This window comes from Mauremys reevesii, linkage group 5 (assembly GCF_016161935.1).
Source record: "Mauremys reevesii isolate NIE-2019 linkage group 5, ASM1616193v1, whole genome shotgun sequence".
In the NCBI taxonomy this organism is placed as follows: Eukaryota; Metazoa; Chordata; order Testudines; family Geoemydidae; genus Mauremys; species Mauremys reevesii.
In genome coordinates, this window is record NC_052627.1 from 120,911,119 (window position 1) to 120,935,489 (window position 24,371).

Genomic DNA, 24,371 nt, shown 5'->3' on the forward strand with positions numbered 1-24,371 from the left:
AAATTTATTTTATTTCAGTATAGGAGATCCTGAACTGAAGAAGTATGTTTTGGCCGGAACTGTTAAACTGGATACGTTATTCTCTAAATATATTGTGTCATAAGTGTACACGGTACTATGAGAGTAAGAAGTCTAGTACATGTTCCACCTTTACCATTAGCAATGGCTTGAAGTTTCAGATAAGGTATGCATTGCTGAATATTCCTGGAATATAAACAACAACTATGGAACTTTATTTAATATTATTGATTGCATACAGGTATTCAAGACACCATGGTGATGGATGTGGAATAAAAACCTACATTATGTGAACATGTTAAAAACAGAATCTCAGCTTTTGGAAGTTCAAAGAGTTTACAAAGATAAGAATAATACATGAGAAATTCAATTATCTATTTAAAAAAACATGTTGCCAAAGAACAACATTCAAGCTTAGAACTTTCTCATGTGAACGTGAAAGCATCTAAATAAAACAGTAAGGTATGGCATGGAACGCCGGTCTCTTCAGTTACTGCAGGCCTTGGGTGATGTTAAGTAGTAAAAGACTAAAATTCTGTTACTTGCAATGATCCCCCATTTCAGATGTTTATTGGTGGCATGAAATAGGAAAAAAATATCAAAAGTTAATCCCCTCCCCTCCCCATTTCTCGCTAATGCGCACAGGACAAAGACAAGAAAAACTCCAGTAGACATTGGATTTACAGGTTGTGGAGGACCTCCAATGATTTTTCATTTTGGTTTATTCTTAAATACTGTTTTGCAGAGGGGATTATCTAGAAGGATAGCTAGAAAAAACAGTGCTAGAAATACAGATTTTAGTTTTCCAGGCCTGCAAGAACAGCTTGAACTACTTTTCTTTAGCATAGTAATTTCTTCAAAATCCTGTGAACTCATTCCTCCCTATCCTCTGGGATATCTCCTCCTAAGATAGTATCTTTATATGTTTTTAATCGTTGTATTTTGAGGATTCTATCTGTATACTGTATAAAATGAGACTTCTGTGTTGATAAATGGAATTGAAGTGGTGTTTTAATTACAAGTTGCATGTGTTCTATTAGGATTGTCGTTTTAATCAAATATCTTACCTTGTCTTAGATTTCTTCATTGTGTGTGTATTTGCTAACACCAGTAAAAACAAATGATATAACAAATCTGCCAGAAATTGATAGTGATAGAATTATTTACTGTATGCAAAAACAGTACAACTTGAAGTCGATGTTTTGGAATATTATGTCATTCTAAACACTGTATGTTGTAGTTATGAACAGAAATCCAGCTTGTTTGATACTGCGTGTTAATGAAGTTAAAATTTTCTCCGTAAGAGGACAAAGAATTTACTATGCAGTATTAATATAATACTGTTAAACTCCTTGCATGGGAAAAACCCTTTCACAGGTTTCTTTGAACTGCTGTGTGATGGCCAACTCAATTCATTCTTTCCATGTGTGGGAAATGACAGCCTGACTAAGAACTTAAAGTATTCTAAGTCCCATACTTCTCACTTCCACTTTTCTGTGTCAAAGTTTGGGAGTGTACCTATACCTTAAACTGCATGAAATTGATACTTTACCTGTTTTGAAATATTAAAAAAAGTCTATCCATTTTACTGAATGTAATCTATATCCATAAAATTTGATTACAATTTTGAACCAGGTATGCCTCATTGCAAACACAGTGAAAGATGTGTGCCAATAATCTAGCAGTCCTAGGGGCCTGGAGCTTTAAAAACAAACAAAAAAATGGTTGCACTCTAAGGGCACCCACATGCAATACATAAATATTTACCCATCTACGCCATTTTTTATGTAAAGAACCAGAAAGTAAAACTAAACACCACTTGTTTTATCCTCTAGAAAGAGATCAATGACATAACGACATGTCTTCTCACAAAGATCATGAAACTTTCATGGTGTTATGCCAATTTTTTCTATATCGTATATAAGACTTTTCTCATTCTCTATAGCCTTTGCAGTGTTACAATAAAATTCTAATTCTATTCCATCATAGGTAATTCATTAAGAATTTCACTTCCAAAGTAACATTTCACATGAGATATAAAGACAAACATTTCCGATGCAAAGTGCATATACAGAAAATTAACTACTTTTGTCTCAGAAGTAGATTCATCTATAGTTTTATTTCTGAGGTGGTGATCTACATTAACAACTACAAAAGAATTAAAAACTAAGTTTCATCTGGTGATGCAGCCTAAGATTTTCAAAAGTGATAAGTTGAGCACCCAAAATCACTAAAGACAGCTTGAAGGGCCTGATCTTTTGAAAGTCTTAGCACCTACCGTTGGAAAAATCAGGACCCTTTAAAGTATTTCAAGTTAGGCACCCAAAGTCACTATTAACTTGAAAATTTTGGACTTAATTGATTGTTCATGTGAATTTTATGCAGAATTTTTTTAAAAGCTCCTTTTAATAAATAACTAGTTTACTTCCCCTTATTTTAAACTAAAATACTTCCTTTATAAAAATTAATAGCAATGAAGACAAATTTAAGGGCTCAATGCAGCTTCCAAAAATCCCAGAAAAATATTTTGTTGCATTTGAATCTGGCCTCATCCTGGAATCAATCTACAGTCATTTACTGAAAAGAGCACGAAGGCCAGAAGTTTTTCCACATTGCACTGTGAATGTGCACGTGTGCGCTTATGTAAGCAGGGTATGTGTTATTTTTCTCATCCACCTTAAAAGACAATGTCTAACTCAACACTTTAAGCTATAAAAGTGACCACAAAAATATAAAGCAGATCAAATATATTTAATATAAAATAATTGCATCCTATCAATTAGCTTCCACCTCTGTCCCATAAAAACAAATATCAGTTTGCTTAATCACCTCATCTTTTGTTTTATATTTATTTTTAAACGCTCCCCTTCCTTTACCAACCAGGAGATTTTTCTGTTAATTAACACCCTTAGGCCATATGTCTACATTGCCAAACATGCAAGCACTAAAGTAACATTACACTTTTTTTAAACCACCCACAAGATCCAAAGTTTATTTATCTCTTATTTTGTTTCACAGAAGAATCACTAATAAATTCAGTAGCAAATGCCTAGCATGTTTCGTTTATTTACTGGCATAATAGCTATCATCATAGAAAACTCACTAGGACAAATCCTTAGTTGGAATAAGTTAAAGTCAGTGCTGATTTACACCAGTTAAGGACCCAGCACATGACCAACTATTATTCTGAAGTCTCCACTGTTTGTGAAAAGTTTATTTTAAGATAATGTTAAGTTGTCAAATTTCTTTTCAACCTTCCTTAGAAACCATTAAAATAATTCACTTCCTTGTTTGCAAACCTGTATTGTGTTAGCACAGCTCTGGCAATAGTGTGTATTACTCTTCCTCCTGTCTCATTTGCCACGCATAGTACAGAGTTTGCAGCGGAGATTTCAAAGAGGTTCCAACTCTGCCCATGCACTTGAACAATTTGGCTCACAATCATTTGTAGGTGGAAAAAGAATTTGACCCTAGATTTTCCTAAGTCCTAAAACAACTGAACCTTTGAAGAAAGATCTCTGGACAGTGAATTTTTTTAATTGATATTTAGAAATCAGAGAACGTGTCTTCCCAGATTACAACATCGAGAGACGTACATTTTAAACCAAACAGATTAACAAATCAAATCCCACAAACATATACAGCATTAGGTAGAATGCCTCAACAGTTGCTCCAAAAGAGTGGAAAGCTTAAGCCAAAAGAAGGAAAACAGCTGATTCAGATAAAGACGAGAACTAGTATTAACTAGGCTGTCCTTCCTGAGGGTTGTTGTGTTTTTGGTTGTTGTTTGTTTTTGTTTTGGGGGGGGGGGGGTAAAGAGGGGGAATTGAAGTCATAGTAACTATACACAGCAGTTAATGTGCTATCATTCCAATTTGTAAAAATAAGTCATTTACGGAAAACAGTCTAGATACTTATATTGCACTCATGATGGTATCTGAGCACCTTAGGTTTTCAACAAAACAGTGAAATGGGAGAAGTGAAAGGAACTGCAGCTTGAAGTCCTATTGCCTTGCAAACAAAACATTAATTCTCTTCTTTGACTAACCTAAAACCTTCATGATTTTTTTTATGTCTGTTCCTGCTAAGTGTCTGGAATCCCCTTTTAGAACAGCATGCATAGGTTGTTCTCATGATACCATTCTTTGGCTGTTTGTTTTAACAGTACAGATGACCGGTAGAATGGATTCCATTTATTGTATATGAGTATACACTTAATTTACTGTATGTCAATGGAGGAGAGTTACAATACCAAATATTCAGACCTAAGACTATGATAAGTAAATATCAAAAAGATACATCCTTCACTGCCTGTTTAAGTATGCTGGAGATTAAGCTACTTGCACCACAGAAATAGTACCCAATTGAACAGATTGAAAAAGAGAGCATAAAAGGCCACTGCTCAGAAAACTGACCAAGACTGGTGTAGACCAAATACAGAGGATCAAGAAACTTGCTTCAATATAAAACCTATGGCAACATGACATTTTTCTTACATGATGTAATTAACATAGTCGACACTTAAATAAAATCTGTAGAAGAAAATACACAACACACTGGCATTTTACTTTGCTTCTAAGAGAGGGTTACAATTCAAAATTTTTGGGGGTAAATACATTTAAAAAACACAATATCTGAAGTCCCTAAGTGGACGTTTGTTACAATAAATGAATTTGCAATACACACACTAACAGGTTTTACAGAGGCCAGAACTGTAGCTCATCTAGAGCAAGGTTAGAGAATTTAATCTGTCTTTTTTTTTTTGTTCTGTGTTTTAAAAAAAAAGATTTACACCTGATACTTTTTGTAACTATATGGCTGTGTGTGAACACCACTTTTTTTTTACCTCATTCTCAGTTAAGGAAGCTGAAGGAGATGAACTCTTGCTAAAAGCAAGAGTTGAAGATTCTGCTGCTGAAGCCCGATTTCGCTTCTTCAGTGGTTTACATGCATCAGACAGATTTTTCGTTGCTGTAAAATAATTTTGGTTTACAAAGTGAAGTTTGGAACTTTAAAACGTTATCTCCCTGAAGCCATTTAAAATATTCCCTCAGATAAGGGAAGGAATTGTTTAGGTTTGTCTTCTGGGGGCCTATGTAGTACTGAGTAAGCAGTGCACAATCAGTTTTTGAAATAATGATGTGTTTTGTTTTGAAGACTCAAGAGATCTCCAATTAAACAAATATGTACTTAAAATATTGTTAAAAATTTCCCAAATAGTTTGCTAAATATTTTAAAGTACAATACTCTGTAATTTATGACTTTTTAAAAAGAGATGCAACACTAATTTGCTCAAACACTACATTAGAAGGCCTATATGAACTCAGCAAAATCAGACTCACTTTGTTAACAAACATCCCGTTTTTTCAAAAAAGAAGTTATATATAAGGAACTGGATGCTTACATTAAAAATAGAAACAATATCATGTATATTAGTTTAGATATTTTTGCAGTGTATTAACACTTTTGAAACTGAATGTAAGAGTTAAATATATGTGTTCTTGTGTTCTTATAAAACGTTACCTTAAACCTACGCATGATTAACAAATCTGATCGATGAACCATTTAGCACACAAGATTGTTTTACAACTCTCTCTCAACTCTCCACATTGCCTCCCATCAAACAATTGTTATAAAGAAGTTCTTGAACCACACATTAATTTAAGTTTGATGGTCACTATTTACTATATACACTTATTTTATTGGATAAAATGTATAATTAATCATGCATTTGAACAGCAAGGTTTATATTGCTACTTTACAATATCAATGGGCAACAGTTTTAATTTGGTGCCATCAAATGGTGAACTTCAGAACTGCTGCTTTAAATCAGCAATACACAATTTCAATCAAATATAGTACTGCAAAATGCTGGCAGTGCAGAAAAGAGTGCAACCCCTCAAACTGGGGTTTAATGAATATAACTCAATATGGCTTCAGCAAAGTTTAGATGGCTGTCTCAGACAACCTGTTTAGTTTAAATGATTTAACTGAAAAAGTTAATTAAAACTTATTCTGACCACATTACCTGACTGGTTCTTTTGTGAAGAGAAGGTTTCTGTGACCTTTGTTTTTGCTGTTTTGTCATTGCTTGTCTCCCTCTGTCACAAAATAAAAATAAAAAAGAAAAAAGAAAAAAAACTCCTAATTTATGAGTGATTGGATAAAGGTGGAAATTACTTTTGGATTTCTGTTATTAGAAAGAAAATGTCTTTGCAAACATCCTGGTCTATATTGTAATGTAGTTCAGCCATGGTAAGTTTCCATTTTAGGCATGTTTATTTTTTATAAACCACCAACAGCAGAGGCTATAAAACTGTCAAAAAAAAAAAATAACCCCAACTTGATATTCAATTTCTAACCTATTCACCTGAAACTGAAATATGAACCCCTGCATGAAAAGGAAAATGCTATATGAAGATAAAGCATTTCAGTCAGCTCTATTATTCTTGTGTCCAAACTGGTCAAGTTAATACCTTTAAAATTACTAACGTAACTGCAGCAGAAATATATAAATTTGTGGACCCTGAACTGAATTTTAAGTCTCAGATACTTGTTTTCAATGTCAGTACTTATAGCAGTGTCATTTTTTTGCACTGTTATTGTTAAAGGTTGTGCCAGCATTTCCATTATAAAATACTATTTTCAATGGAATATTGATATTGCATAAATTTGCGCCAGACTGAAACTTATCAAATATTCTAGGCCAAGAAGTATTTTGAGAATTTGGGAATTTACATTCAGCTGTTTGACTGTGGACATTGCACCTGGTCAAAAATAGGGCACCTCCCTTAATTACTTAAGCAACAGGGATAGCCATGAATATCTTAACTATGAGCTACGGATCCACTGAAGTAGGAAATCATGCAAATACACCTCTATCCCGATATAACGCTGTCCTTGGGAGCCAAAAAATCTTACCGTGTTATATGTGAAACTGTGTTATATCAAACTTGCTTTGATCCTCCGGAGCGCGCAGCCCCCTCCCCCTCCCCCGGAGCGCTGCTTTATTGCATTATATCCGAATTCGTGTTATATCGGGTCGCATTATATCGGGGTACAGGTGTAGCAGTCAACATTGCTTAACCCTAAACTGATGCAGATCTGATCAACAAGATGGACTTTATGGAAGGACCCAACTGCCAATATGTTTTGATTTTGTAAAGGAGGTTTAAGTATTTATTGATTTTCCTCGATCAATCTATTGTCGAACTGGTAAGGTTTTGTAGAATACCTCAAAGCCAGACTACAAAGGAAGAAGTGGCTCTGCTGGATCAAAAAAACCCACCATAATGGAAACCAATACTATCCATAAGCCATACTCTTTGCTGAATAAGTAAGTCTGTATTTATATAAACTTCCTATCACTGAGACAACTAGAAGCTATAGTTCCATCAAGTTAATAAATGTCTTGATTTTTTTTTTTTAACAAGATGATTGAGAATCCATGGTCTGATTCACTCGTCACTGAAAGTGTCCTTGCTTTTGTTACATATTTATGCTCCTTTAATGCAGCTCCCATTGTGCCGATGTGATTTCTATATGCACCATAAGTTCCAAAGTTACACATTTTTCAGACAGAATCTATGAATATGTATTATTACCTAATCATTTTGTTCTATAGCATTTAAATTTCATAAAGAATAATTAAGGGCACAGAATAGCAATAGCAACACACTGATCCTTTGCAAGGAACAAAGGCTCATGATCAATCCCAAAGCTTCTTGCTCCCCAGGACAGAGGACATTAAAAATCTGCCACTGAGTTGAAACTAAAGAACAGGAAGTGCAGCTTCAATGCTCTTCACTACTCCACAGGTGGATGACAGCTAAGTGATCTTTAAACTGTTTATGGTGATAAAGTGGACAGCTGGAACTATTCTAGGTTTCTAAGAGGAGAAAATGGGTAAAAGGTGATTCATACAAAGTAATAAGAAAGCAACCATTCTGCTATGTCTGAGACCTTCTGGAGCCAAAGGCATAACAAGAGCATGCACGTATGTATTCAAATGACTTAGTAAGCATTGGATCACAATGCTCCTTCCTCCAGAGGATTCACAACACTATTTTACAGTAAGTCTTCATATACTATATTACTATGGCCTGATCTGGAAAACACTTACATACATGCATATGTTTTCATAAGATTAGTCGCACAGAGTTTGCAGGGTCTACCCACATGGAAAAGGTTAAGTACATGCCTAAATGTTTCCAGAGTATGGGCTCACTGTTATAAACAGAATCCCTAGTGATCTAGGCAAGTCCATAAAAGAAGTTGGTCACCTTGTCTAGTAAAGATGATTCTTTGAGATGTGTCCCCTAATGGGTGCTCCACTGTAGGTGTGTCTGTGTCCCTACAGTGGAGCACCCATTTGGACACTACTCAAAGAAGAAGGAGAATTATCTAATCCTGACAAGCAAGCTAGAGACTGAAGAGGAGCCAGATAAAGGCCTGCTATCTGAACAACAAGTTGTTACATATACTGCAAATTTCTAAATTTAACAGATTGGAGTTCAGGACACCATGCCAGCCTAAAGTGCATTACAGGTTTAAATCTGATTCTTAAAAAGTGTTTATTTGTACTTTATTCATTTTTAAGGACACAATCTTTGATTCAGACAAATGGTGGTAACATTCACATACACATCTCTACATTTTGACACACAGAAAAGGGATGAAATTGTAAAGCAAGAAAACCAGTGGGCTAAGCCCTTGCCCATGGGAATTGAATTCTATTCGTATATTTTTTCAGCTAGGTTCAAGTAACTAGCAAGGACCTCTTTTCAGATGTCTCCACCTCAACACTAAATTAACAAAAACTTTTTAACAAGTGCATTCAAACAGACATCTTTATAGTTGCTTCATTTGATGCAGTTAAAAACCAGTAAATATTAAATCCTGGAAATGGAAATGCTGACAAACTTAACTATAGCAGAGTGACTGGTGCTGCTATAATTGACTTAAACAAACCAATGATATAATTACCTTCCGATTATTCTGTTTATCCATCCTGAGTCTTTTCCTAGGTGCTTCCTGAACTTCAAAATCTTCTGAAGGTTCCTTTGTCCTCTTTTTTTGGTTTCTTTTATTTCCATGTAAGTTACCTTGGGGTGGGGGATGGGGGAAACTTACATGAAAAAAAATCTAAAGCTCACTTCGAAATTATCTTAAACTGATCTAAATTATATTTGTTACTTTTTAAAAAACGGTTAAAAATTTTAACAAATCTGATTAACCCCTTGATGCCCAGGGTTCAGTTTCTATTATTGAATGCTCGTTCTAAAACATATCCAAACTCCTAATTGCTAAATATTCCACTTTAGTAAGACAGATCTATCTGCATAAGCACTATTCTAAAATCTGAATATGCAATTTTCCACATTTGTGTCCTATCAAATAAGATAAAGCTGTTCTATAAAGCTGTAACTGTTATTCTCCGTAACAGTGCTTTACCACTGAACAAAAGTTTTGAATGTCTCCCTCGTTCTTTTATTAAGTTCTCCCAAGGATATAGATGTAGGTACTGGAGACTGAAGACATCTATTAAGGGGCCTCTGTCAGAAACAGGATATCACCAATCATATGGACGATTGGCCTTTTCTTGCAGGGCAATTCCTGTCTTTAAACATACAAGTGCATAGAAGGCCTTAAAAACTCCATTGTGCTTCTGTTTTGTTCTGTTTAAGATTACATGAATTCTTTATATAATAATTCATTTGCTTAATTTCAGTGTAAAGCTCCAACACAAAAGGTCAGTGACTGGTCTACATAGCCACTTACTAAGTTTAATTATCTACCATTTTGAGGTACAGTTGGCATGATAACGGCTTAGAATGAGGTCTGGTTCATTTATGATGCATGATGAGACCTAGTACACTTACTGTTAACATTGACCCTCCAGTACTTTCCAAGGTCAGAGGCAATATTGCATGTTTAATATGGAGAAATTACAGAGTCCTAGACCATAAATATATTATCTAAAAATCTTTCACAAAAGTTAGCATTTTAAAATTGTTCTATAGCTAGAAGTGTGCTGTTTCAATGGGAACTGATTTTTGATAAACATTTCAAAGAAAGGCAACAAACAAAATTAAGAATAGTTGTCAAATTGGTTTTTTCCCATATTCAATTGATTTAGGACTTTATTATCTTAAATTCAAAGCGGCTCTGAATCTGCAAACTTAAATTAAAATGGCTCCAGGAGAACCTGCTATTTACAAAAAGCCAGCATTAAAAAACAAAACAAAACAAAAACCCAATACGTTTTCTGGTAGGGTCTGGATGGGGAATGATTGAACTGACATGTTTTCGTTTATAGAGAACTGAAAACGTACACAAAGATATGTACTAGAAACACCTGGTACAGGTACAATTCCAATTACATTTCTTGCAATATGACACTGAGGAAGTTGAATAAAATTCAGTACTACAATGTTTAGATATTTAATTTGGGATCCATTAAAACTCTAAGTCAAAGACGACAACATCTGAGAAGAAATAAAGAGGTTATGATACGTGGGTGATTACATAAAAGGTACACTCCATAGCTACTTATAATGATGAACTAATTGCACATAACACAAATTTCAATTACTTCTGGATCTTGATCTCCTTTTAGGTGAGTCTTGAAACACTTTACGTTTGGCCTCTCCAATATTCTTCAATGATGAACCTTGAGAGATATAGAATGTTGTTGTGTTTTTTTTTTTAAACCGATATCCAAATATTTGACACTTAAAATTCTGTTAAAAACTTCACCAATTTTCCACAAAATGTTATTTCACACACAGAAAGATAACAAAAACTGACTGCCATTTTTATACATTTTTTTTGTTTCGAATCTGACAATCTTTCAAACCCTTCCTCTCATTCTTGTCACTGCCCAAAGCAGCACCTGGTAGCTTCAAATACTTCCACAGCAGGCCTTCCTATAGTGCTATAAAACATTATGTATACCAGACATTTGTAACTGGACTGAGAAGGGTCAAGCAAATGCCACACACCCTCCATTCTTTCTTCTTAAGGAAGCTACTCCAAAGAACAACTCAAATTATCATATCAAAATTCTAAATAAACTGTTGTTTATCAAGACCACGAATCTTAGCCAACAGCAAAAAAGTTATCTTGCAATTTCTTATGCAGTCCTAAAAGCTCTGCAGTACACCACAATAAAATGCCAAAAATGGAAGAAAGGTTTAGAATACAGTTTGGAATACTTGCTTCCTGAGCTGATGAATGTTATGAGGTAACACCTTTTTAAAAATGTGTGTGTATATAAAGAAAGGACAGTCCTGGTTATATTTTATAAACCACTTCTTAAACTATTCTTAAGAACTAACCCATAAGTTTACATTAATAAACATGACTGATTTTCCCATTCCCACCACCCACATTTAGTGGGTAGTGAAGATAATGGCAGCTGCTTATGGGCAGAAGAAGAAGGAGAAACCACCAATCTCTAAACAGTAGAATGTTTACATATAACAACTTTGTAGAACAATGAGTAAGGAATGTAGACTTCATGGATTGCTTTTATTGTAACCATTGGCATTCTTTTCCTATTGGCACAAACACCAAGAATTAAAACCAGAAAACAATGATAGCTGTTTTCCCTACAGGTCTCAAATATGTGCTTAGTTTAACATCACTATGTATATCAAATTTAGTTAGAGTACACTAGCACAGTTTTACGTTTACCAGAGTCTTCTTCAGATTTGGGAGAGGTCACTATGGCAAACTTTGTGTTATAGCGAGCTTTCTGTTTTTCACTAAGCATGTTCCACTGCGATTCAAGCAGTTCTTCAATCTCCTCACGTGAAGCATCTGGATGTTCAGCAACCACCTGTTTGTGCAAAAATGGGGCATACATTAACGAGACAAACATTAAAAGAGTGCTGTACATACCTGTATTATTCTAATACAGTGGTTTAATACATACAAACCCACTTAGAATTTGTACTATATTCATAAAGAACTACTACAGTACAGACTGGAAGATTCCCTGCATATCCCGTTTATCCCAAAAAATAAGGTTTTAGCAACACAGATTTCAGCAGCATGAATTTAAAAGTACAATACATAATTCTAAAAAATAACTTGGATACCTTTTAACATTCACAATACTGAGAATGAATGAACCACCTCATTGAAAAAAAAATCTTGTAATTTCATAGTTAGCAAAATTTAAATAAATACCACAATAAAAAATTAGGTGAATATTAGTGGAAAAAAAACAAGTGATGGCTTTCATAGATTCCACTGAAGTAATGAGAAGTATTCAGAAATAAGATATAATAATTATTATATGTGCTGCAATAATTTAGAGTTAAGATTTTCCCAGACCTCTTTACATATTTTAGAATATATTCTATATTTTCTTCTATTCTATATTCTAATTACTTTGTTTAAATCTAATCAAGTATGAAGAAGCCCAAGTGTGGTAGGTATTCTTTAGGATACAAAAACGTTTGCGTTTTAAGCATATTGGCTCGGATTTGATCATATACTCTTGGAAAGTAAGGTAGCATAGAGAAATCTGTTTAACAAAAATGGAAAAGCAGATACTAAATTTAAAAGCTTAAAAATATTAAATGGGATACTAAAGTGAAATCAATATGTGGTTTAAAATCATGCAAGTCTTCTGGTCTACAGATCTGGAGAACTGACTCATCACCACATTCAGATCTCGACTCCGAGTACCATGCGTCCTCCCAAATCCCAGCTATCACTGGTCTGAGGAGGCATCCCTCAAAAGCACCACACAGTAGGAGAAACCCAAAGGCTAGGCCCCTAAAACCACATTCTCAATCAGTAAAATCATTAAATGGAGAAGGAAACAACAACCCTAATCTTCTGCTGATGAATACAAGATCAGCCACCAATAAAACCAGCACCATTCATTATTTTATTTTTAATAAAGCACCCAGCCTTGCTTACATCACTAAGATTTGGTTCAATGTTACTTCTAACCCTATCGTAATACATCCAACCCAATAGCATATACCAGTGTTTCTCAAGCAAGGGTTTGCGGCCCCAAAGGGGCCATGAGCTGGTTTCAAGGCCCCATGGCTGAAACCTAGAGCCCCGAGCCCCAGTGCTCTCGCGGGGCTGAAAGCTCCAAGCCCTGGCGCCACCCATGGGGCTAAAGCTCTGAGTCCTCCAATCTGTGGGGCTAAAGCTGGGAGCCTCGAGAGGCAGAAGCTCCTGTGCCCCTAACACCGCAGGGCTAATGCCCCAAGCCCTCCTCCCTGCTCAGTGAGGGAATTCCAGAGCCCTGAGTGCCCCACCCCCACCCGTGGCTGAAGTTCGGAGCACCAAATCCCCTGCTCCAGCAGCTGAAGCCCAGGCCACCTTCCCGCCCCTCAATGGGCCCTGGAGTTTTTATAGCATGTGCAAAAAGGGTTGAGAACACCTGCTCTATACATCACAGGACAGAGACAAACACCTGGGGGGGAAGGGAGGAAGTAGCAGTGTTGTTCTCCAAGCATCTCAGTTGCAGAAGACATCCCTCTCAAGACAAAAATATTTATCCCACCCAAGACAAAAATATTTGAGTGCATCTATGAAGAGAAGGACAAGACACACTTAGGACTCTTAGTGGTATACACATGTCCATATACAAACCTTCTCAATTTCCTGGAAGAACTCATAATGACTGCCCAATAGTACTGGAATCTCCCTAATTCCTTGTCCTGTTACTTCAGTCTCCATATATAGAATGCAAGTTATACAATAGTACTTGATCTAATGGCCTACATGAAAACCATGGGATTGTCCTGGAAGTTTCTGTACCTACACATGCAACTGGACATACATTTAAATCAATCTTCAGCCCAGGAGTAGATATGGGAGACGTTGCCAACATATCACTTTCCTGGTCTGACCACCACCTCATCTAGGCAAAATCAGTCTTCCTTCCTACTCATTAGCATAGTGAGCAACCCAACCTTGCCCATTCCCAGAGACTCTCCAGGTTTTCAACTTAACCTAAGAGAACAAGCCACACAAATACAAGGACAAAGTGTCAATGAGTTAGCTCAACAGTCCAATCACATGATGTCCATTACTACTGATACCAGCCCACACCCCCTGAGATAATTATGGTTCACAAGATGAAGTGCACAAGCAGAAAGAGTGCCAGTGGTGCAAATCACATTCTGAATCCATTTGCCAGCAGCACAAATCTCTCCTACAGGAATGCACCACTGCAATAAAGGATACAAAACAAGTATCCTATTCCTCCACAATCAACCCAGCAGAGTCACATCCAGTAGAGCTATTCTGTGTTGTGAACCAGCTCTTATCAACCCAAACTGCATAGCTCAGACACCAGACCCAAGCATGGGCTGCTGTTAAGAGCTGTCAGCATACTTCATTATGAGATCAACTGAACATGTATGGTGACAATCAGTAACAAGAATTCCACCTGAGAGCCGAGTATTATCCAACAAATCACCCTAACTGAGTTTGGCCTCACCACACATTTCAAAACTCAAACACCCGGGAAAGTTTTAGAGCCACAGTTTGTGAATGATATCCATGCCCCTCCTTTCTAGTAAAAACTAGCTTAGAATAACTATGCCCACTACCAATTGAAATAGTCAATGCCTTCCCTTCAGAGAAGCCCACCTATCAAACTCCTAGAAAAACACAATAAGTGGCCCAATATTCAAGCAGCCATCACTTCACCTTGCAGTTTACTCCACAATAATTGAGGACCAATTTCACAAAGCAGAAAATAATTATGAGCTAATTCAGCCAGGAAGAAGAATTTAATAAAAAAACTTGAGTGATAATTGGGAATCATGTAAGAACATCTTACTTGTTGCACAAAAAGCCACAATCCCACTAGGCTGTTCTGGTTAAAAAAAAATGAACCTGATTTAGAGTGGAAGCAAAGGCAGCTATAAAAAATAAGATACAAGACATGGAAGAAAGGGGAAGTTGATAGTAATCAATATAAATCTGACGTTAGGAATTGCAGAAAACTGACAAGGAAGCAAAGGGATACAAGGAGAAATTAATGGCCAGCAAAGTTAAGGACAAGGAGTTTTTTAAAAATATATTAGGAACAAAAAGAATGGCATTGATCCATTACTAGATGGAAATGGTAGAATTATCAATAGTAATGTAAAAAAGACAAATATTTCTGGTTTGTATTTGGGGAAAAACATAATATAGCCTCATCATAAGGTGATGAGAACACACTTTTGATCCACTGTTACCTCTGGAACATGTTAAACAAACTACTAAAATTGGATATTTTTAATCACCTGGTCCAGATAACTTGTATTCAAGGGTTTTAAAAGAGCTGGCTGAGTAGCTCACTGGATCATTAATGTTGATTTTCAGTAAGTCTTGGAGCACTGGGGAAGATCCAGAAGACTGAAAGAAAGCTAATGTGTCAATTTTTCAAAAGGGTTAATGAGATGACCTGGATAATTATAAGCTTGTGAGCCTGACATTGATGCTGGACAAGATTGATGCTGGAATGCTGAACAAGATTGATGCTGGAATGGCTCTATTAATAAAATAATTAAAGGAGGGTAATGAAGATAATCAACATAGGTTTATGGATATTATTAGATCCTGTCAAATTAACTTGATTTTTTAAAATCAAGTTACAGGTTTGGTTGATAAGATAATTGTGTTCTGTAGGTCATCTGACTTGGTACCACATATTTTGATTAAAAAACTAGAACGATATAAAATTAACAAGACACACAAATGAATTATAAATTTGCTAACTGATAGATCTCAAAATATAATTGTAAACAGGGAATCATCATCAAGTGCATGTGTGTCCAGTAGGATCCCGAAGGGATTGGTTTTAACCATATGCTTTTTCACATTTTGATCGCTGACCTGAAAGAAACTGATAAAAAGTTTGCAGATTAAAAAAAAAAATTAGGGAAGTGGTAAATAATGAAGAGGACTGATACAAAGCAATCTGGATTGCTTGATAAACTATGCACAAGCAAATAAAATCTGTTTTAATACTGTTAAATGGAAACGTATACATCTAGGAACAAAGAATGTAGACCATATTTATAGAATGGGGGACTATCGTGGGAAGCAGTTACTCAAAGATTTGGGAGCGGTGCTGCAGTCAGCTGAACATGAGCTTCCAATGTGATGCTGTGCCAAGAAGAGCTACTGCGAACCTGGGATACATAATCAGGGAAAACTTCAGTAGGAGTAGAGAAAAGTTATTTCACCTCTGTATTTGGTACTTGCAGCGATGTCCTGACACCTGTCCTGCCCTCATCCACGAGAGCTAAGAATTCTGGCTTAGAGTCTGGTGGGACAAGGTCCAAAAAATTGGACATTGCACCCCATGATTTAAAGCTGTATCGGCTAAGGATCACCTACTGGTTTTCAGTCTGAAGCTGGAGCCCTCCAGTGAAGTATATCTTCTTCCTAAAGAGATCCAGCTTCTTTGCGTCTTAGCTTGAGGGGTAGGTCCTTGCCTCTCCCTCTCAATGACAACCGCAACAACCGAGTATGGCGGGGGGTGGGTGAACAAATAGTCGCAGCCTTTGGAGGGCATGAAGTACTTTCTCTCGACTCCTTTAGCTGTGGGAGCCAGAGAGGCTGGCATTTGCCAGAGAGTTTTTGCGTTCTCCTGAATGGTTTTAATCAGGGGAAAGGCCACCCTGGTGGGTCCTGCTGGGGATAAAATGTCCACTATTGGGTCTGACACCTCAGTGTCCTCTTCTATCTGTATGCCGAGGTTCTGAGCAACTCACCTCAGGAGTTTAAGGTGGGCTCTGCTGTCAGGAGGAGGAAGCCCCGAAAATGCTCCTGCCACCGCCTCATCTGGAACCCCAAACTAGGGAAGGCCCCTCTTGCCCATCCGGTTCCTCAAAATGCTTCGGCTCCACCCCCAAATCGGAGTCCGCATCTGTGCTGGCCACGGTACTGGTTGTTGCGCTGGCTGCAGTGCCTTCCACAGCACTGATCGTAGCCGCGGTGCCAGACAGGGTGCCTGGTGCGATGCCAGCTCTGTTGTTAGTGCCAGGTATGGTACGATTGTGGTGCTAGCGGCAGTAGCAGCGGCCGACACTCAAGAGAGATCCCTGGCACTGGACGCAGTCCTTCTCTCAGAAGCAACCAAAAAGGAGCATGCTGAGGCGGACCCCTGTGGCTGATGGTAAAGCCCACGGGGTCCAGAAGGGCCACTGAGTCTGCATCTGAGCTGGTACTTCCATTGTGGTGGTCATGGTACCGGGGGAAGGTTTGAGTCATCCCCGCAATCTGGGAGTGCCAGCAGCTATGGTGCTGGCTTCCATGGAGCACATACGAGTCTGTGTCCGATTCAGACTCCAAGGAGTCTGCGCAGAGAGACCATAGCGGCGTTGTGCCCATTGATGCCAGGGCAATGGAGATCATTGCCAAGTCATGGCCGCCTTGCCCCTGGACTGCACAGGTAGCCTCTGTGTTGTCTGGGGCCTTGGGGCCGGTGCAGTGCCTCTGTGATCAGGAGAGTGAGGACCCGTCTGAGTTATCAGGGTGAAGGCCACCTCATAAGTCTCAGGTGTGGAAGGGAGTTCAAAATCCTCCACCTGAGTCTCCTTCGGTGGCACAAGATGTAATGATCCCTCCCATGGGCCTAGAGTTAACGGTGATGGCTGTTAGGCAGGAGGGGAGGTGTGGTCTTGCACTGGTCACCCTCTGTTGGGTGGTTCCTGTTCCCTTGCTCGGGGGGGGGGGGGGGGGAAGCATCCCCTGTCCATCTTCCTGTGTTTCTTCCTTGGGACAGGAAATTGTGATCGGTGCAGTGACTGTTACCGTGCCGTGGAGATCAGTGCTGAGGAGTGCTGGTGCCAAGGGTCTCTGACCCCAGAGTCCTTCCACAGCACCTCCTGGATCGAAGCTGGCACACTGTGCACGAATGCTGAGGAGCCCAGTGCAGTCTCCATGGGGCTCAACTCGGACTGAGCACGCAGCGCTGCTTCCATTAGCAGTAACTTTAACCTGTGGTCCTTCTCTTTCTTCAGGCAGGGACAAAAACTCCTACAGATCTTTCACCTGTCCATTTGGAGGGACTCCTCCAAACACTTTAGACAAGCTGAGTATGGGTCGCCCTTGGGCACAGGCTTTTAGCAAACCTCACACAGCTTTAACCCTTGGAAACGAGGCATGCCCCAGGCCTGGGAAACAGGGGAGGGAAAAACACCCCCCAAGTACCCTGACCTCAAAATATTTAACTAACAACAAACAACTTCTTAAACTATTTACAGAAATACTATGCTAGAGGATTGCTCATGAAAACGAGACAAAACCCTCCAACGACCATCACTGGCAGTAAGAAGGAACTGGGGAGGCAGCAGGTTGACAGGGCCCTATATATGGCGCCATGAAGGTGCGACTCCAAGGGCTCCAGAGCCAATCCGACAGCTGCTGCTAGGGAAAAAACCTTCTGACGACTGTGCATGCAGCATGCACACACCTAATTGGAATCGATATGAGCAAGCACTCGAAGAAAAACTTTTCAGACTTTATGAATTTAATAGTCTTAGACCCAAAATAGGTCTCCACTCTCCATCTTTCTTTGGTACAAAGTACTTTGACTAGAACTCCTTTCATCTGTGAGGAGCTGGGACCGGCTCTGTTGCTCCTAATTAAAGGAGAATGTCTATTTCCGCTCTCAGAAAAGGCTCGTGAGAGGCATCCATAAACGGGGACAAGGAAGGGAGCGATGTAAAGTGGATGGTGTATCCAAGTGTTAGGACCTCTATGACCCACTTGTCTGCAGTGATCTGCCTCCAAGCATGATGGAAAAGGGAAAGGATGTCACTAAAAGGGGTGAGGTGGGCAAAGGGCTGCAGCTGCTGAACTAGAGAGAGAATCTGAACCCTCCACGACCCATCAAAAAAGACGGTTACTCACCTTTGTAACTGTTGTTCTTCGAGATGTGTTGCTCATATCCATTCTAGTTACGTTTGCACGCCGCGCGTGCACGTTCGTCGGAAGATTTTTACCCTAGCAACTCCCGGTGGGTCGGCTGGGTCGCCCCCTAGAGTGGCGCCACCATGGCGCCGGATATATACCCCTGCCGACCCGACCGCTCCTCAGTTCCTTCTTGCCGGATACTCTGACAGTGGGGAAGGAGGGCGGGTTTGGAATGGATACGAGCAACACATCTCAAAGAACAACAGTTACAAAGGTGAGTAACCGTCTTTTCTTCTTCGAGTGCTTGCTCATATCTATTCCAGTTAGGTGATTCCCAAGCCTTGCCTAGGCGGTGGGGTCGGAGTGAGATGTCGCAGAGTGTAGAACCGCGGAGCCAAAGGCTGCGTCATCCCTGGACTGCTGGACCAGGGCATAGTGGGAGGCGAAGGTATGGACCGAAGACCAGGTAGCTGCGCGACAAATCTCGTGTATAGGCACGTGAGCCAAGAAAGTGGCAGATGAGGCTTGAGCCCTGGTAGAGTGCGCTGTGATGTGGCTCAACGGAACATGAGCTAAATCATAATATGTGCGGATGCAGGACGGTACCCAGGAGGAAATCCTCTGTGAAGAAATGGGTAAGCCCCTCATCCGCTCCGCCACCGCAACGAAGAGTTGCGGCGTTTTTCGGAAGGGTTTTATCCGCTCGATGTAAAAGGCGAGCGCCCTACGCACATCGAGTGAGTGCAGTTGTTGCTCCCTGCGGGACGAATGCGGCTTCGGAAAGAAGACCGGAAGGAAGATTTCCTGGTTGACATGGAAGGCCGATACCACTTTGGGAAGAAACGCCGGATGTGGTCTCAATTGCACCTTGTCTTTATGGAATACAGTATAGGGAGGGTCTACCGTAAGAGCCCGAAGCTCGGAAACTCGTCTTGCCGATGTGATGGCCACGACAAAGGAGATTTTCCACGACAGGTAGAGGAGGAAGCAAGTTGCTAACGGCTCGAATGGTGGCGACATAAGTCTGGTGAGAACCAGGTTAAGGTCCCAGGACGGGGCGGGGCGGCGGACCTGTGGGTATAGACGCTCCAAGCCCTTGAGGAACCTAGAAACCATAGGGTGCGAGAATACGGAGCAGCCACTCTCCCCTGGGTGGAAGGTAGAGATTGCCGCCAAGTGCACTCTCAAAGATGACAGTGCTAGGCTCTGTTGAAGAGACCAAAGGTAGTCCAAGATGGTGGGAATGGAAACCTCGGTTGGGAGAACGTGCCGTGCTTCGCACCAGCACGTGAAATGCTTCCACTTGGCCAAATATATTGCTCTAGCGGAAGGCTTCCTGCTACCCAGGAGCACTTGCTGCACTGGGGCGGAGCAATGCAACTCGGACTGGGTCAACCACTCAGGAGCCATGCCGTGAGATGGAGGGACCGTAGGTATGGGTGATGCAGTTTGCCGTGGTCCTGAGTTATCAGGTCCAGGTGAAGAGGAAGGGGGATAGGGTCCGCTATGGACATGTCCAGCAACATGGTGTACCAGTTTTGCCGAGGCCACGCTGGAGCGATCATGATCAAGCGGGCTCTGTCCCTGCGTACTTTGAGCAGGACCCTGTGGACAAGCGGAAACGGTGGAAATGCGTATAGCAGGTGCGTCGTCCACGGTATAAGGAAGGTGTCTGCTATGGAGCCCGGTGAGAGGCCTTGGAAGGAGCAGAACATCTGGCATTTCCTGTTCACGCAGGACGCGAATAGGTCTACCCGGGGAAAGCCCCACTTTCGGAAGATGGAAAGAATAATGTCCGGGCGAAGCGACCACTCGTCAGTGAGGAAGGATCTGCTGAGGCAATCCGCCAGTGTGTTCCGAACCCCGGTGAGAAATGACGCTACAAGGTCTATGGAGTGGGCTATACAGAAGTCCCAGAGCCATATGGCCTCCTGACAAAGGGGAGAGGACCTAGTCCCGCCGTGCTTGTTTATGTAGTACATGGCTGTTGTGTTGTTGGTGAATATTGACACACAACAGCCCTGCAAATGCTGTTGGAATGCCTGGCAAGCAAGGCGGACTGCTCTCAGTTCCCGGACATTTATGTGCAAGGCCAGTTCGTGAAGTGACCAAAGGCCTTGAGTGCATAGATGTCCGAGGTGAGCACCCCAACCGAGGAATGATGCGTCCATCGTCAGGGATACCGAGGGCTGGGGCGGATGGAACGGCAGCCCTGTACACACGCGGGAGGGTGTCAGCCACCATTTGAGGGAGTCTAAGACGCTCGGGGGAATGGTGACTATCATGTCTATGGCATCCCTGCGTGGACGGTACACTGAAAGGAGCCACGATTGGAGGGGACGGAGGCGTAGCCTGGCGTATTTCGTCACAAACGTGCAGGCCGCCATGTGACCCAGGAGAGCCAGGCAAGTGCGAGCCGTAGTCAACGGAGCCGTTTGCAGACTCTGAATGACGGCCACCATCGCTTGAAAGCGAGGCAGCGGTAAGCAGGCTCTGGCGAAGTTTGAGTCCAGGGTGGCGCCAATGAAGTCTATCCTCAGAGTGGGAATCAGAGTGGATTTTTCCGCATTGATCAGTAGGCCTAGGCATAGGAAGAGGTCCTTGACAAGGCGGACATGATGGGTCACCTGCTCCTCGGAGAACCCCTGGATAAGCCAATCGTCCTGATACGGAAACACGTGTATCCGACAGCGGCGGAGGTGGCCAGGCACTTTATGAATACCCTTGGAGCTGTAGAGAGTCCAAAGGGGAGGACCGCGAACTGGAAATGTTGGCGGTTGACTTCGAACCGGAGGAACCTCCTGTGAGGCGGGTAGATGGCTATGTGAAAATAGGCATCTTGCATGTCGAGGGCAGCTTACCAGTCTCCGGGATCCAGGGATGGGATGATAGTCCCTAAGGATACCATGCGGAACTTCAATTTTATCATGAATGTGTTGAGTTTCCGCAGGTCTAGGATGGGCCTGAGACCTCCCTTTGCCTTGGGGATTAGGAAGTAGCGGGAGTAAAACCCCTTGCCCCATTCGTGTTCTGGTACCTCCTCTATGACTCCTTTGGCAAGGAGCGTCTGAACCTCCCGAAGGAGGAGTTGCTCATGAGAGGGGTCCCTGAAGAGGGAAGAGGAGGGTGGGTGGAAGGGGGTGTGTGTGAAATAAATTGGAGGTGGTATCCAAATTCCAGCGTGCGTAAGACCCAGCAATCTGACGTTAGCTGGGACCACGCAGGGAGGAAAAAGGAGAGACGGTTGGAGAATGGTGGGAACGGATCCTTTAACGAAACTGGTACAACGCCCTCGGGTGCACCTTCAAAAGGAAGGTTTCGGCCCTGCAGGGGACTTGGAGGGACTTCGGTTTTGGCTCCTTGGTTGCCCGACTGCCGTTGGCGACCAGTCCTGCCCCGTCCTCTGGGAAGGTCTTGCCTTTGCCTGGTCTGAGGGTACGGGCGGTGTGGTGGCGGGCGGAAGGGCCTGCGCTGTGTTACTGGCGTGTGCATGTCCAACGAGCGCATAATGACCCTGTTGTCCTTTAGGCTTTGTAGCCTAGGGTCAGTTTTGTCCGGAAAGAGGCCTTGCCCTTCAAAGGGGAGGTCCTGAATGGTGTATTGGAGCTCCGGGGGGAGGCCTGAGACCTGCAACCACGATAGACGTCGCATCGTGACCCCTGAGGCCAGCGTCCTGGCCGCCGAGTCCGCTGCGTCTAGAGAAGTCTGAAGGGAAGTTCTCACCACTTTCTTCCCCTCGTCTAAGATGGCGGCAAACTCCTGACGGGAGTCCTGCGGGAGCAACTCCTTAAATTTGTCTGCCGCCGTCCATGTGTTATAATTATAGTGGCTAAGGAAGGCTTGCTGGTTAGCCACTCGGAGCTGGAGCGCCCCTGCCGAATAGACTTTGCGCCCCAGCAAGTCCATGCGCCTAGCGTCTTTAGATTTTGGGGCTGGAGTCTGTTGACCATGGCGCTCCCTCTCATTAACCGACTGGACAATGAGGGAGCAAGGTGGAGGGTGGACATACAAGTAGTCATAGCCCATAGAGGGCACCATATATTTGTGTTCCATGTCTCGTGCAGCAGGTGGGACAGAGACCGGAGACTGCTAGATCGCGTTGGCATTGGCCTGGATCATCCTGATGAAAGGAAGAGCCACTCTCGTGGGGGCATCTGACGACAGAATGTTCACCACTGGGTCCTCCACCTCCGGGACCTCCTCGACCTGCAAGTTCATATTTTGTGCCACACGCCTGAGGAGGTCCTGATGGGCAGGTAGGTTGATTGGGGGAGGACCGACAGACGAGGTTCCGGCTACTGCCTCATCCGGGGAGGAAGACGAGGAGAGACCCGGAACAAGCGGGTCAGCCGAGGGCTCGTCCTGGTGGGTGGGTTGTGCCTTTGTGGGGGGTTGGGAGTCCTCAGGTGGAGCCGACACTTCCTCTGGAGAGGGTGGAGGACGGTTCATCGTCGCCTCCAGCACCCGGTGCTCTGAGGTGGCAGAGCACGATGGACCTGGGGGTGCACCTTGGGCCTGATGGTATTATGCCCAAGGTGTCCAGAAACCCCACTGTTGAGGTCCATGATCCTGAGCCCGGGGCTCGTGGAACAGAGCAGCAGGCACATCAGCGTCCTGGGCATACGAGCTACCCGCCTGCGAGGACACGGACGGGTGTCTGGACGGCCGGGGCTGAGCGATTATATGAGGCCCTCTCCCCTGTTGGTGATCTCCTCGGTGCCGGGGATCGGTGCCTGGAGTCTTACTGGTGCCGAGAGTGAGACCGGGACCTGCGACCGGCCCTGTGCTGGGAGGTCAACCTGGATCTCGACGGTCTCCGGCGGGAACAGCTGCGAGAGTCTCGGTGCCGAGAGCTGGAACGGTACCGAGATGGCGATCCATGCTGCGAGTACGACCGGTACTGGTACAGCGATCGGTGCCGGGATCGTGAACGGCCATAAGAAGGCGAACGGCGCCGGGACCTGGATCGGGATCGGTGCCGGGCCACTGAGGCAACTGACGGGGGTGTCATCACTGACGGTTTTCCTCTTGAAGGTACTGCCCGCACCGGCGGTGCCGGGGGCTGAGGCAGGGCCGACTCCATCATTGTGATAAGGTCCCTTGCAGCCGAGAATCTCTCAGGCGTAGACGGGACTGTCAGCTCAACCACAGGCGGGAGCTCTCCGGTACCGGACTCGACAGCCCTCTCGGGACCAGAGTCAACGGTACCCCAGCCGTCGGTGCCGCAGCAGGTGTAGGTGCCGGGCGGTCCAAACGGGGCTGAGCCTGCGTCGCCGAAGGCAGAGAAGAAGCTGAAGACTTCGACCGCTTCTGCTTCGGCGAGAGGGATCGGTGCCGATCATGACCTTGTGCCGGAGAGGGCCGGTGCCATGGTGTCTTGGCGGTGCCGGCACGTTCCGGTGCCGGAGGAGCGCTGCTGGAAGAGCATTCGGCGCCGAGGACGGAGGGTTCAAAGCGGC

General features: G+C 42.5%; 1 protein-coding gene across 5 annotated transcripts in view; it reads right to left on the minus strand.

The window, feature by feature from the left end:
- The window catches only part of NSD2 (nuclear receptor binding SET domain protein 2), a 172,445-nt gene that overhangs the window by 67,147 nt on the left and 80,927 nt on the right, over positions 1–24,371 (minus strand). For all 5 annotated transcript variants that reach the window (XM_039541944.1, XM_039541941.1, XM_039541942.1 and 2 more), the window contains 5 exons: positions 11,716–11,860; positions 10,613–10,690; positions 9,004–9,122; positions 6,047–6,119; positions 4,865–4,989 (listed from right to left, as the gene is read on the minus strand). In XM_039541944.1, coding sequence (XP_039397878.1) covers positions 4,865–4,989; positions 6,047–6,119; positions 9,004–9,122; positions 10,613–10,690; positions 11,716–11,860 — 540 coding nt within the window. The remainder of the gene's footprint in view (positions 1–4,864; positions 4,990–6,046; positions 6,120–9,003; positions 9,123–10,612; positions 10,691–11,715; positions 11,861–24,371) is intronic.